This window comes from Diceros bicornis, chromosome 16 (genome assembly GCF_020826845.1).
Source record: "Diceros bicornis minor isolate mBicDic1 chromosome 16, mDicBic1.mat.cur, whole genome shotgun sequence".
Taxonomy (NCBI): domain Eukaryota; kingdom Metazoa; phylum Chordata; class Mammalia; order Perissodactyla; family Rhinocerotidae; genus Diceros; species Diceros bicornis.
The window spans coordinates 11817915-11831068 of record NC_080755.1 but is presented as its reverse complement, the minus strand read 5'-3'; the positions used below and the strand labels follow the sequence as shown (position 1 = coordinate 11831068).

The 13154-nt window shown below is 42.8% G+C and overlaps 1 protein-coding gene across 1 annotated transcript in view; it reads right to left on the bottom strand.

Annotated features, from left to right (window-relative positions):
* Positions 1 to 4105: 4105 nt before the first annotated feature.
* ANKRD29 (ankyrin repeat domain 29) overlaps positions 4106 to 13154 on the bottom strand; it is a 52603-nt gene continuing 43554 nt past the window's right edge. Inside the window, exons 9-10 of the mRNA XM_058556799.1 lie at positions 11235 to 11333; positions 4106 to 5470 (exon numbers count right to left, since the gene is read on the bottom strand). Coding sequence (XP_058412782.1) covers positions 5387 to 5470; positions 11235 to 11333 — 183 coding nt within the window. The 3' untranslated portion in view covers positions 4106 to 5386. The remainder of the gene's footprint in view (positions 5471 to 11234; positions 11334 to 13154) is intronic.

Below are 13154 nucleotides of genomic sequence, written 5' to 3'. Positions count from 1 at the left end.
GAGAGCATATAACTTGTTTTGTGTTTGTTTGTTTTTGTTTTTCTCCATGTTTGGAAGCACAGTTAAGTATAAAGGCATGAGCTGATTGGGACAACAGCATGAAAAATCCTAACATGGTAAGGCTATGCTCACAGCTGTGCCTCAACGTGGTTCTATGCACTAGTTTCTTTGCATCTTGTGACAGTAAGATAAAACTCACTCATTAAAACCAATCGACCAGCAAGGTAAACGTATTTTCTCATTTTACTATGAAGCTACTGAAACATTAACTCACAGGCCCACCTACGTGGCACCACACAGATCTTGCATGTCTACAGTGTAGCACAAAGTACTTTCCTGGTGACAAAGCAGAGGCAATGCATGCTGATAGCTGCCCACGATTCCTAGAAAGTGTTAGGAGTGGCCTCACAAATACAGTTTTAGTCACAACTAGAATCATTTGAAGACAACCATGTATTTTGATTTAATGTTAGCTCCAGGTCCTGACCAGTCACTGTCCTCATTCTCTCCAACACAGGGCAGAGTTCTCTGATGACTGAACAAGCTCACCAAGGGCAGAGTTGTAGAGCAAAAGGAGTCTGGAATTTGTCAGCCCTGGGGTCGTATGGCTACACTTCTTCATGGGTTTGTTGCCTGCTCTCCTCTCCATGAGACTTTCTCCTCCCTTGATATATTTCCCTTTCCTATCCTGTCCATTTCATCTCATCTCCTTTGCTGACTTCCCTTCTTCCTTCAAAGTTCTGTCTCAGTTTACCTTCCCTTTGCCTCTCCCCGTAGTCTCTCTGGGACTTATTCGTCTGATAACTTTCACCATCACCTCTGCACAGATGATGCCCAAATCTGTAACAACAGCCTTGTCCTAAACATTAAGCTGCTATTTCCAACTGCCTTCTGGAATCTATTTCACACCATCTTCAAACTGAACATATCCAAACTCTCTCTCTCTGTCCCCACCCCAGCTCTGCTGTTCTTCCCTACTTCTTAACACAGTCATTGGCGCCACCCACCATGTAAACTTTGTGTGCAAAACAGAGTTGACATAGCAGGCCTGAGACTGCTATCCTTAGACAGTCTTGCTTACAAGGCTGGCCCTTGGCTGGCATCTGGAGACTTGGCTAGCAAACAGCTCCCTATACTGATATTAAACTTCTCCCTAAATGATAAGAATGGTTCACTGTGCCTAAACTGTTTGTACAAACAATGTGGTTTATGCTGAATGCCTGTTTTCCTTCTGGAAGTCTGGTATTTTGGTAAATGCTAGGCAGAGGGCGCCGATGTGACCCTCCCGATTAGAAGCCTGGATGAGTCTCTAGTGAGCTTCCCCATAGACAACACTTCACAACGTTGTCACAGCTCTTTGCTAGAGGAAGTAGGCTCGTCCTGTGTGAGTTCCCTGGGAGAGGACTCTTGGAAGCTTGCACCTGGTTTCCTGCATCTTCCCTCCACCTCCCTTTCCCTTTGCTAATTTTGCTGTATATCCTTTCGCTGTAATCTTAGCCACGAAAATATCCGTTGATGAGCCTAGTGAGTCCCTCTAGCAAATCACTGAAACCAGGGCTGGTCTTGGGTACCCCTGACACATCTTAGTGTAATTCCTAACTCTCCTTTCTTTTCCTCACCCTCCGTGTTCAGTTAATCACCAATTGTTATCAGCTCTACCTCTAAATATATAAAAAAAGATGCCCCATATTCTCCACCCTCACCACCTTGATGCTACAACTGTGACTCCATGTGAGCCCCACTGTCCCCCGCTATCTCCCACTAAAAAACGCAAAACCCAAAGACTGAAGGACAGCACCAAGCTGACGCTATGAGGGAGGGTATCGCTCAAAGCCAGTTTCCTCAGCTGTAGAGTGGGGTGATAATAGTGCCTATTTCCTAGGGTTGTGGAAGTCAATGAGAAAACGCATACCAACTTTATGAGAGTACATATGTGAAGTGCTTAGCACGTAACAGTCCTTCAGCAAATGTTAGCCGCTGTTCTATTGTTATCACTAATAATCTGCAGCCTCCACCTGGTCACTACCTGTGAGGCTCAGCCAGTTCTAGCACCAAAACCACTTTTTTATGAAATTAGGACCTCAGCTTCTCACCACTATAATCTGTAGTGCAGGCCCACCCTGAAACGCAGGCATCTCCATCGATTCCAAGTAGCCTGGCATTTGGGGTGCTCTTTTCCTCTGACTCCCTGCCCCAGCGTGGAGGTAATGATGAGGCACAGCTTTCTTGCGGTTGCAGAGGGAGCAGGGGAGGAGGCCAGAAGGGCCAGGAGTCTCCAGATTCCTGATGTGATCACCGCAAATATTTGTTTCCTAAATATTTGTTGTGCAAAACCACCAGTTATTTCAAAAGAAAAAGCCACTGCAGAGAAGTGAAGAGCCAGGAGCATTATACATAATAAAAACAGAAATTAAGACGTTCTCACACACACACCAAAGATCAATATGTGAGGTGGTGGGTGTATTAAGTAACCAGATGTGAGGAATCCTTTCGCAATGCCTACGTATATCAAATCATCACAATGTACAATTAAGAGTTTCTATCTTCAGTATCATCCGTGATTATCACAGGAATTTCTGTCTGAATGAAAACCCTTTTGGGATCATTACGAGAGTTCTCCACAGTAGAAATAATGAAATCATAGGTCCATAGGTAACATAAAGCTTAAAGATCCAGTCAGGATTCCAAATATCAATGTATTTATCAACAAAGCTGAATTATTCACTCTAAAATTCCATGCTATTAAAAATCACGTAGAGGGCCAGCCTGGTGGCGTAGTGGTTGGGTTCATGCTCTCTGCTCTCTGGCGGTCCAGGGTTCACAGGTTTGGATCCCGGGCACGGACTTACGCACCACTTGTCAAGCCATGCTGAGGCAGGCGTCCCACATAAAGTGGAGGAAGATAGGCACGGATGTTGGCCCAGGGCCAGTCTTCCTCAGCAAAAAGAGGAGGATTGGCAACAGGTGTTAGCTCAAGGCTAATTTTCCTCACCAAAAAAAAAAAACCAAAAAACCACATAGAAGTAACTTCTGATTAAAAATGAACTGAAAAAGCAGCAAAGGCAAATTGGGTAGCATATTAACTTTATTTGGAATTATAACACAGAATATGACACCAAACAAATAGATATAATGAAAAACTTTTGTGGTTCAATTAAGCAAACAGTTTGCATAGGAATTTCTAGTTCTAAGTCTTAGGATACAGAGCTGATCAAATCGTAAATTAGATTAACATAAAATAAGAATTATCCATCTGTGTGCAAAATAAATACAATTTAACTTTAATAACAGACCTTTACTTCAGTCTTTGGTGAGTGATTAATATAATCATCTTCCCTGCTACACATATCATAATCTCATCTAGACCAAATGTGATCCTTTTAAGCCAGAGACCTCTTACCTACAATAAGGAGGCTCCATTAAATATTGTTAAAGCTACTGGATTCATTTTTATGGCCCTAATACCGATCAAGAGCATTATCCACTTAAAATGACCTAATGAATAGGCCAAGGACAACATGTTTTGGTGAAAAACATTAAGTTTGTGATTTCATCCCATTTTGTCTTTTGGAACTTTGTTATCAGTACCCATAATATTGTTTTGATTTATGTCAGTGATGAGCAACCATTTTTGGCCTAAGGGCTAAGGGAAAAAAATGTAAAGCATTTAAGGCCACATTATTTTCATTCACAAAATGAATATAGTGTTATGAAATTCCCACAAGGGAAAATGTGTATTTGTACAACTTTGTTAAATAAAAGAAAAGTCAATGAGGAAACTGGCATGCTTTTTCGCTACTAAGATATTTATATCTCGGTGTTTTAGCAATACAGAGCTTTCTAATTTTTTATCCTGAAATTAAATTGCAGACGTTGCATAGCTAGTCAGGCCGTAGGTATCGCAGGGGGCTCTGTGGGTTGCTCATTACTGGCTTTGCTTGTGATATTGATTAAAATAAGCTGATTTTTGTTGACATTGTTTTATTGATCATAATAAACTTTAAGAGAATATCTTCTAATTTCAAAATTATATTCCATTGTTTACTGACGTAAAGACAATGCTTTTGTCTTTGTCTTGTGGTTTGTAATTTTCTGAATTTACTGTAAGTTGGTTAAAGAAAAAATTGGGGGATTACATTTCCCTCCGTCTTAATATGTCTTTACATAAAACACTGGCTGCAAACCAGAGCAGAACATAAACAGGAAAACTAAAGATGTGTTTAAATAACAGAAATACCGCCACTGTTTATTATGGTAGATTACAAAAAGAAGGTTTAATTTGTGTGTGTGCAATTAGGCACTGCCTGAGGCATTTAGACACCATTGATTATAAAGTGCATTCGAAGGACTAATTCAATAAAATTCAGGTTTCTTTCTCAGAATCAATCAGCTCAAGAACATGCATAGGTAAACACTTATTAAATACTAATAACAGTCTTTTGTTACTTATACTCCTGCAATAGTAACAGCAACATATCATATTTGCATATATCACATGTTATCCAAAGACCTCAAAGTCATTGTAGCCAGCAATGTGGTACTGGAAGCTCAAGGTTCCACAGCACATTAAGTCTACTTTCTTACGGCATGGATAATACATTCCTAACAATAGAACCAAAATAAAAGCTCAAAGAGACAAGCCTAAATATCTTGTGGTTTGTAATTTTCGGAATTTCCCAATTTGCCACTTGTATGCTACCATACCTACAATATTGACTCTAGGTAAAAATGATTTTTACATGTTAGAAAAAGATGAGGGTCAACTCACGAATGAACAATTTGTCTTTTTTATAGTTCAACAGTCCATCTTTGAAAAGCACGTGGTGGAATGTCAGAAGTGGCTTTTTAATAATGTAACTTTATACATCACTGATTCATAATAATCATGGCTACAGTCCTTCGGTAGAAGAAAACATTTTATACTGGAATGACATACATATATATATATAAAATATGATGGAGCCATATCTTTTAGCACACTTACATTTAACATAAAAGTAAAAGTGCATCGAGTCATTGAAGGTCAGACTTTCAGTCTTTCTGCCTCCTTGCTTAAACCTCTTAAAGAGTTTACCAACTAGAGTTTAACTGAGAGACCCAAGTTAGTGTAGTTTAAAACGAGTTTCTGTGGAATCCAGGAATCCGCCAGGCCCACTGGAGTGGGGTTACAGCCAGCGTGAGAGGCCCACGTAAGTGAGGGGAGGGGTCCCTGAGCTGTTCTGTTCTTGGCTCAGTGCACAGAGCACGGCTCTTCCCGTTCAGGGACCCAGGGTGGGCATTCGGGACATTTTCTTTCTTAAAAGAATTTCCAACACTATTTGAAAAGCAATTTCTTTTTGGGCAACGTGGTTACGGTTTCTATGTTTCAGTCAAATACGGAACTAAGTTAGCTCTTCCTGCGTCCTTCTTTACTTCGGAGGAGACGCAATATATGTTCATTTTTGGTTAGTTCTGCCGGAAGTTCATTGGCCTGAAAGAAAACGAGATAGGCATTAGTGAATTCCATGGTTGGTGTGTTTTAGGGACTCAAAAGATCCTCTGACCCAAACTTGCTCCTCCACTGGTGAAAAACTCCACTGGACTCACTCTTTGTATTAAGGCATTAAAAGTCTCCTTTAATTAGTTGTATAAATATTACCTGTTATTTTCCACCTCATTGTTAGGGTTTTTTCTATCTAGCCATATCCCTTGCTCGACCGTAATCTCCAGGAGACCAGGGTCCATGTCTTATTAATCATTGTATCCTCATTTCCAGCACAACACCAGCATATCTCGTAGGTGCTCAATAACTATTGGGAACACTAAATTTTTTTGTGTGTGTGTGTGAGGAGATAAGCCCTGTGTTAACATCTGCCAATCCTGCTCTTTTTGCTGAGGAAGACTAGCCCTGGGCTAACATCTGTGCCCATCTTTCTCTACTTTATATGGGACGCCGCCACAGCATGGTCTGACAAGCAGTGCGTCGGTGCGCGCCCGAGATCTGAACCCAGGCTGCCAGCAGCGGAGCATGCGCACTTAACGGCTACACCATGGGGCTGGCCCCCTGGGAACATTAAATTTGATACTTTACATTTAATTAGTTTTTTATATGAGGCAGTCTGTCTGCTAGGGACTTGAGACTCAGGACTGGTATCTTTTGATAAGAAGGCCGAGTTAGGAAACATCCAGAGCACACGAGATACCTGGAAAGAGCAGCCGTAGCGGCCTCCACTTCCCAGCTGACTCAGTCTCACTGTTTGTCCTTCCTCTTCATATGCTGCTGGGACACACTCTTTACACATTTATTTAGTGAGCCAGTCTCTACCACATGCAATAGATGTTATGGGCAGTGGTTCCCAAACTTTTTGGTCTTAGGACATTTTTACACTCAAAAATTACTGAGGACCCCAATGAGTTTTTGTTTTTTACTTATTAGAAATGAAAACTGAGAACAAATTTAAAATACATTTATTAATTCATTAAAAACAATAAACCTATCTAGGTTTAACCTAGAGGTTAACATAAATAACATATTTATGAGAAATAAACACATTTTCAAAAACAAAAATGTTAGTGAGAAGAGTAGCATTTTTAACAGTTTTGCATATCTCTTTAATACATAGCTTAATAGAAGACAATTGATTCTCATATTTGCTTCTGCATCCAATCTACTGTGATATGTTGTTTTGGTTGAAGCGTAGGAAGAAAACACAGCTTCACACCGATAGGTAGCTGGAAAAGGGAGGAGCATTTTAACAGCCTTTTCAGATCATTGTAGATATTCTTCTCTGAGGATACACCAAGACAGGACAAGTGGTAGCTTCTTAAAGGTTAACTGCAATGTGGAATTTGCAACCATATCAATGAACTTTTTGTCCTCTGTTACATCAAAATGCATAGGTCTATTTATCTGCAGGTGGGTGTTTTACCTATGCATGATTTGTAACATCATGCACTGGTCGTTTAGAAGATATCAGTTCACTGAGTTATGCAGATCTTCCAGATGCTGACACATTTCATTACATAATATCAAAAGATCACATTCATTAATATTACCACTGATTCATCAGAAAAGCCTTTAAGTTCTGGGAAGCTGTCAGGCTCACGTGGTGGTTACAAGTCGTTCTCTCAAGTAAAAACGGTGTTCCATGAAAACAGTGGCTGGTTCACGTTACAAGTTAAATAGCTGCTTATGTGCTTTTCTTGGAGACGCCCAGTGCAGCTCAGGGCACAGCATGAGTGCTTCAGGTGTACTTCTCATTTTGTCACACAGAATATTAAAAAGAGGTACAGGGGCCGGCCCAGTGGTGCAGGCAGTTAAGTGCTCGCGCTCCGCTGCGGCGGCCCGGGGTTCGCCGGTTCAGACCCTGGGCATGCACCGACGCACTGCTTGGCAAGCCATGCTGTGGCGGCGTCCCATATAAAGTGGAGGAAGACGGGCACGGATGTTAGCCCAGGGCCAGTCTTCCTCAGCAAAAAAAGAGGAGGATTGGCAGATGTTAGCACAGGGCTGATCTCCTCACAAAAAAAAAAAAGAGGTACAGCAAGGGTCAAGATTTAATAAAATTAAAATTGTTTACTGCTTCATCAAAGCTGCTCTTAAGTAAAACTGGTATTTTTGTAAAATAACTTACAAAGGTTTGTAAATCATGTGCCAGAACAGTTTGGTGCCCCTGCTTTGCTGTGTACTGAGGGGTGAAAAGTTTCAGCCACCACAGCTTTTGCACCATTAGAGCAAATGTCAGCACAGTGAAAAAGGCCAATAACGTCTTTGTGTTATTAAGAATATTGTTTTGACCTCTTACAGCTCCTGAAGGGTCTTGAGGACCCTCAGGGGTCCAGGGACCACACTTTGAGAACTGTTGTTATAGATGAATTGAAAGGATGTTCTTGGAATTTCAGGGGAGGCAGTGAAAGCGTAGAAAGGCACCCAGAATGGGGGAGAGCTTGGATGTAGATGTTGCTTGTCTCACATATTTTTCTCTCCTATAGCCACACCTGGACCCCGAGCTGCTTTACCTGGGACCCTGATCCTAGGTGAAGCTCCTGCAGTCCCCAGCTTCTAGGCTAGATCCAGCTCCCTGACCCCCACCTGCGGGCTGGGACCTCACTTGTTGGGGACTATGTAAGGGCTTGTTGGGAATTATGAGTCAGCCACAAGTGGTCTGCTGGGTAGCATACCCTGTAGCTGCACTCCAGCCCACGCCAAGGACCCTTGATGCTGATGCTGGACTGAATCAGACAGGAATTGTCATGCTATGCTACTATAGACCAGAGTCTCCTCCATGGGGTCAAATTCTACTATCAGTTCCTGCAGGAACAGACATTGTACAGGCCTAACACCTGAGCCTGCAGAGAAATGCTTCTGGCAAACAGACCGAAGGTCCATCCACTCTCAGAGTACACTCCGGAATAACTGAGTTGTTTTGCACTGGTTATTGGTCCTTAGTAAGCAGGCTGGCAGGTAGCCAGAGGGTCCTCTGGAAGTCAGGCAGAAGGGATCTAAGAAGTTGTACCTCTGTCTACAAGCTTGCTGGCTTATAGCTGCCTTATGTGACCATCTCCACGAATGTCCATATCTTTTACCATTAAAATAAGCTTTATACCCTCAAACTGTGTTGCCAAGTTTTGGTCAACCACATCACTGTTCTCTGTCATCCAGATAGTTCTAAAAACCTGGTCTCATTTCTCCTCTCCCGATTGGTCCCACTGAATCCTCAGGTTGCTGAGGTCATGAGGACTGTTGTGATGGCTAGTGCCCCCAGCTGGCCCCTAAAGGCATCTGATTCATTATGAAGCAGGACCATAGGTCCATATTCATGATACCACAGCATCCAACCACTAGATCTCCCCCTTGTTCCTGGGAGACAGAAGATGTGTTCTGAGTCCTCAATTGAGGGTATCGGGAACATGGCTCCTGCACCCTGGGGATGGCTATTGCGTGGGGATGGCTATTGGGGTCATGGGTTACCTTCTCCTCAGGCATCTGCCTCAAAGGCCGCGAGCAGAAGTGCTGGAAGCCCTGGAGCAGAAAAGTGCTCTTGTACTGGCTTAGAAGTCACTCTCCAGGAAGCCTGCAATAGCACCCTTTACTACCCTGCTGATAGCTCTTGTTACCCTGGACTGCAACTGCTTATTTCATTGTCTTTATTCCCCAGTAAACGCTGAGCTCCAAAAAGGTGGAGACTGTGAATCTCATTCACCATGTGTCCCCAGCACATAGCACGGTGCACGGTATTTAGTAGGCACAGACTCAGTGTTTGCTGAATGAATGAATGAAGGCCAAGAATACTCCCTCAAGAGTCTGGGTGGTTGCTGGAATCTGAACACTCTTGCTTCTGGAGCTGCCTTTAAAGAGGCTCATTTATGGGGTGGCTGGTGGGCGGGGGTGGCTTCCCTGGCAGCTACTCCTAGGTCTCTAAGAGCTTCTGCAGTATGAAAGTCCAACATGAACAGCCCACACATATATTCAAGTAGCTTTAGGAAGGGTCCAAAGTCCAGCACTGTGGTCACAGGAAATTCCCCATAACCTTTATTGCAGAGATTCCAGGAGACACACAAGGAATTGCATTTTCCAGTTTCTATATAAAGGTACTAACGCTTCCCCCTTGCCTTAACTCAGGACTGGATGGCTTAGCAACAAAGACTGATCTCTTTAGGAAGTCTGTGTCCAAGGTCCGAAGACAACAGAGCAATTGTGATTTCAGCTGGCTTATCACATGGCCAGGCCAGCTAATGGAAACAAATCCAAACATCTCAGAAGAGACAAGAGAAATGCTGTCTTCAAGCAGTTCTACAGCAGGAATGGGGAAATAATAATTCCACGTGCTAAGTGGAATGAAAAAAAAGAGACTCTTGGCATGTAGTTTAACTGCACTTCTTAACGACTTCTTTTCAAAATGTCATAAAATACTATATACTTTTGTTTTTACTATTTAAAAATTTAACACAGTAGGGGCCGGCCCGGTGGCGCAAGCGGTTAAGTGCGCGCGTTCCGCTGCGGCGGCCCGGGGTTCGCTGGTTCGGATCCCGGGCGCGCACCGACGCACTGCTTGGTAAGCCATGCTGTGGCGGCGTCCCATATAAAGTGGAGGAAGATAGGCACCGATGTTAGCCCAGGGCCGTCTTCCTCAGCAAAAAAGGAGGAGGATTGGCGGATGTTAGCTCAGGGCTGATCTCCTCACAAAAAAAAAAAAAAAAAAAAATTTAACACAGTAATAGGCACTTACAAAAATTCAAATAGTAGATAAGTATAAAATAAAAATTGCTTTTCATACCTTCCCCTATTAATAAGCACCACTCCTATTTCTTCAGAAGTTAGTAGTTCAGGGGCCGGCCTGGTGGTGCAAGTGGTTAAGTGCACACGTTCCGCTGCGGTGGCCCGGGGTTCACCAGTTCAGAGCCCGGGCGTGCACCAACCCACCGCTTGGCAAGCCATGCTGTGGCGGCGTCCCATATAAAGTGGAGGAAGATGGGCACAGATGTTAGCCCAGGGCCAGTCTCCCTCAGCAAAAGAAGAGGAGGATTGGCAGATGTTAGCACAGGGCTGATCTTCCTCACAAAAAAATAAATAAATAAATAAATAAAAGTTAGTAGTTCAGAGTGTTTTCTGAGGACCTCTCCTAGGCTACTCTCCGGCCCTCAGTCTCTATGTCTGGCTGCTTATGCAGATATTGAATAGGAGGAAATACAATCACAATCATTTTTGTCTATGGTTACTGTGCATCCTCCCACCTCCAAGTTTGACCTAACTCTAAACTAAGGATTTTGAGCTATAAAAAATACGAGTTGGTTTTGTGACAGTGGCCGGAAGTCCTGATAGCAGTATAAGAGAGACATTTTCTCCATGCAGTCACCAAATAGAGCACAAGCAATTCTCCACATACGAACATCCAACTCTGGGAGGATGGCGATAACTACCAGAACTTTGACATTTTTAGGACACCTCTTTGATGATGGAACACTCAGAACCCTACTCCCTACAACTACTGCCCCCTCACCCCCTGCTCCTGGAGGCTGCACCATTGTTAGCTGAAAACTACTGGTGATATCAGGTTTTTGGTATAATTCTCTGGGTCCAAATGTACTGCTCACTCATAACCTACTAACGACAACCTTGCATGTCCTTATGATGCCAAAGTATGAAGACAGTTACTGGAGCCTGAGAGATGTTATCTCAGCTTAGAAAGACACTGCTTTATCTCTTTGCATAGGCACCCAAGGGAGTTAAAAGATGGGTAAAGTAAGGCTGGTACCTTGTTTCTCAGGGCGGGGTCCGCCCCTGCTTCCAGGAGCAGTGTGACTGTCTTAATATTCCCGCTGAGCACTGCTGCATGGAGCGCCGATGTCCCATTCTAGAAGAAAATGACAGCGTATGTCAGGCGTGAGCTCACAGCCATCAGCACTCAGCTGACTGGCCTTCATCACGAATGAGCCTGAGTGATGAGACTGTAGTGTCAGAGCCTTACTCCTCCTTATACTCCCTTTTCAAAGTCACATCAGCATCTAATCTAGCATCCTCAGGCACACAGCAGACGGTCAGTATAAATAGTGCCAATGTTCTTTTGCAAGTGAAACAAGGAGTCTGGCCCAGGGCGCACGTGACTTCATGATCACTCACTCACTCAGTTTTATATACATTAGAACTTGCTGTGGAAAAAATAACAATGCTGGGTGAAATTTTTTTCTTCAAGGATAACATATATAGTCTTTGTGCTTTTGGTGAGCCACTTCCAGCAAGGTTGGAGGAATGACTGGCTAGCCAGTGGGCTGCCCTGTCAGCCCCACTACACACACTCTGCTCACTCAGGTGGGGAGGAGATCGACTGGAGTTACAGGGCATAAGAGGAAGAGTGGGTGTGGGGAGGAAACCCCCCGGAGTCCTGAGCTGGAGCACTTCTGAGCTCAAAGGGCCTAGTGGATAGGGTGCTGACATTTTATGAAATCGACTGCAAATATTTATTGAAATAAGAAAGCAGCTACATGCAGCATGTAGCTGGATTCTGGAAGAAGAGAGGAAGAAAATATGACAAACCTAATATAAGAATGAGGGGCAGTCATACGACAGTCATATGACATCTGTTCCAGCAGGGACATATGTCTGTGAAAAGTACCTAAATGCAAGCCTAGTTTCCAAATTAACTACTTATAATAAACTTATTAAGAAAAAACACTTTCTTATTTTGTAAAAGAGTAAAATTTCATACTCAGAGAAAAATTTCAGCAAAGTAGCATTTTTCCATGTTTGTTTTATAATAATGGCAATTCACTAATCTGGTAACATTTCACTTACCTACATCTTAACCAACCTATCAACTTCCCCTATTTACAACATGGCTAAGAATCAAAAACCAAGCCAAAAAAGAGCTGTTTGAAATGAGACTAGATATCGGCAGAGTCCATTTCTGAAGCTCATTTTTTTTATTCATCAAGTGTTCACTTTCAAAGCCTGTTTATTCTTACTTTACAAACAATTTTAACAAGTGCAGCTTTCTGGCTCCCAAGCTCATGGGAGATTAGAAGCAGCTCGCTGGACAGGGGGGAGGGGCCAGCACACTGACAACAGCAGCTCTGTACCAGCTGACCGCAAGAATGGGGCCTAAAAATATAAAGATCAGATACAAAGTGTCCAGAAGCCTCTGGACGTGGTTTAAGGGCAAGTAGACTTTATACACATCAATAAACCCTGAGGGTACATCCCAAAAAGCACTAAGCCACTGTCCCAAGTTTAGAACAGGTTTGGTGTCCTCTATTTAAGAAAACAGGAGGGTATTCCAGGGGTCAGCAAACTACAGCCTGTGGGCCAAATCCAACTTGCTGCCTGTTTTTCTATATCCCAGTAAGCTAAGACTTAAAAAAATTAAAAGAAGAAGAATATTTCGTGACGTGAAAAAAATGAAATTCCAGAAATACAATACCCATAAATAAAGTTTTATTGGAATGCAGCCACATTTTTTTGTTTTGTTTTGTATTTTCTAAGGCTGCTTTCTCGCACAATGGCAGAGTTGAGCATTTGCCACAGAGATTGTATGGTCCACAACACCTAAAACATTTACTACCCGGCCCTCTACTAAAAAGGATTGCCAATCCCTGGTATATACTCTAGTTTACAAATATTTTAATCCAGAATGATTAAAACTTAAAAAAGAGTTTTGGGGTTCTGTTTTCTGGAAGTT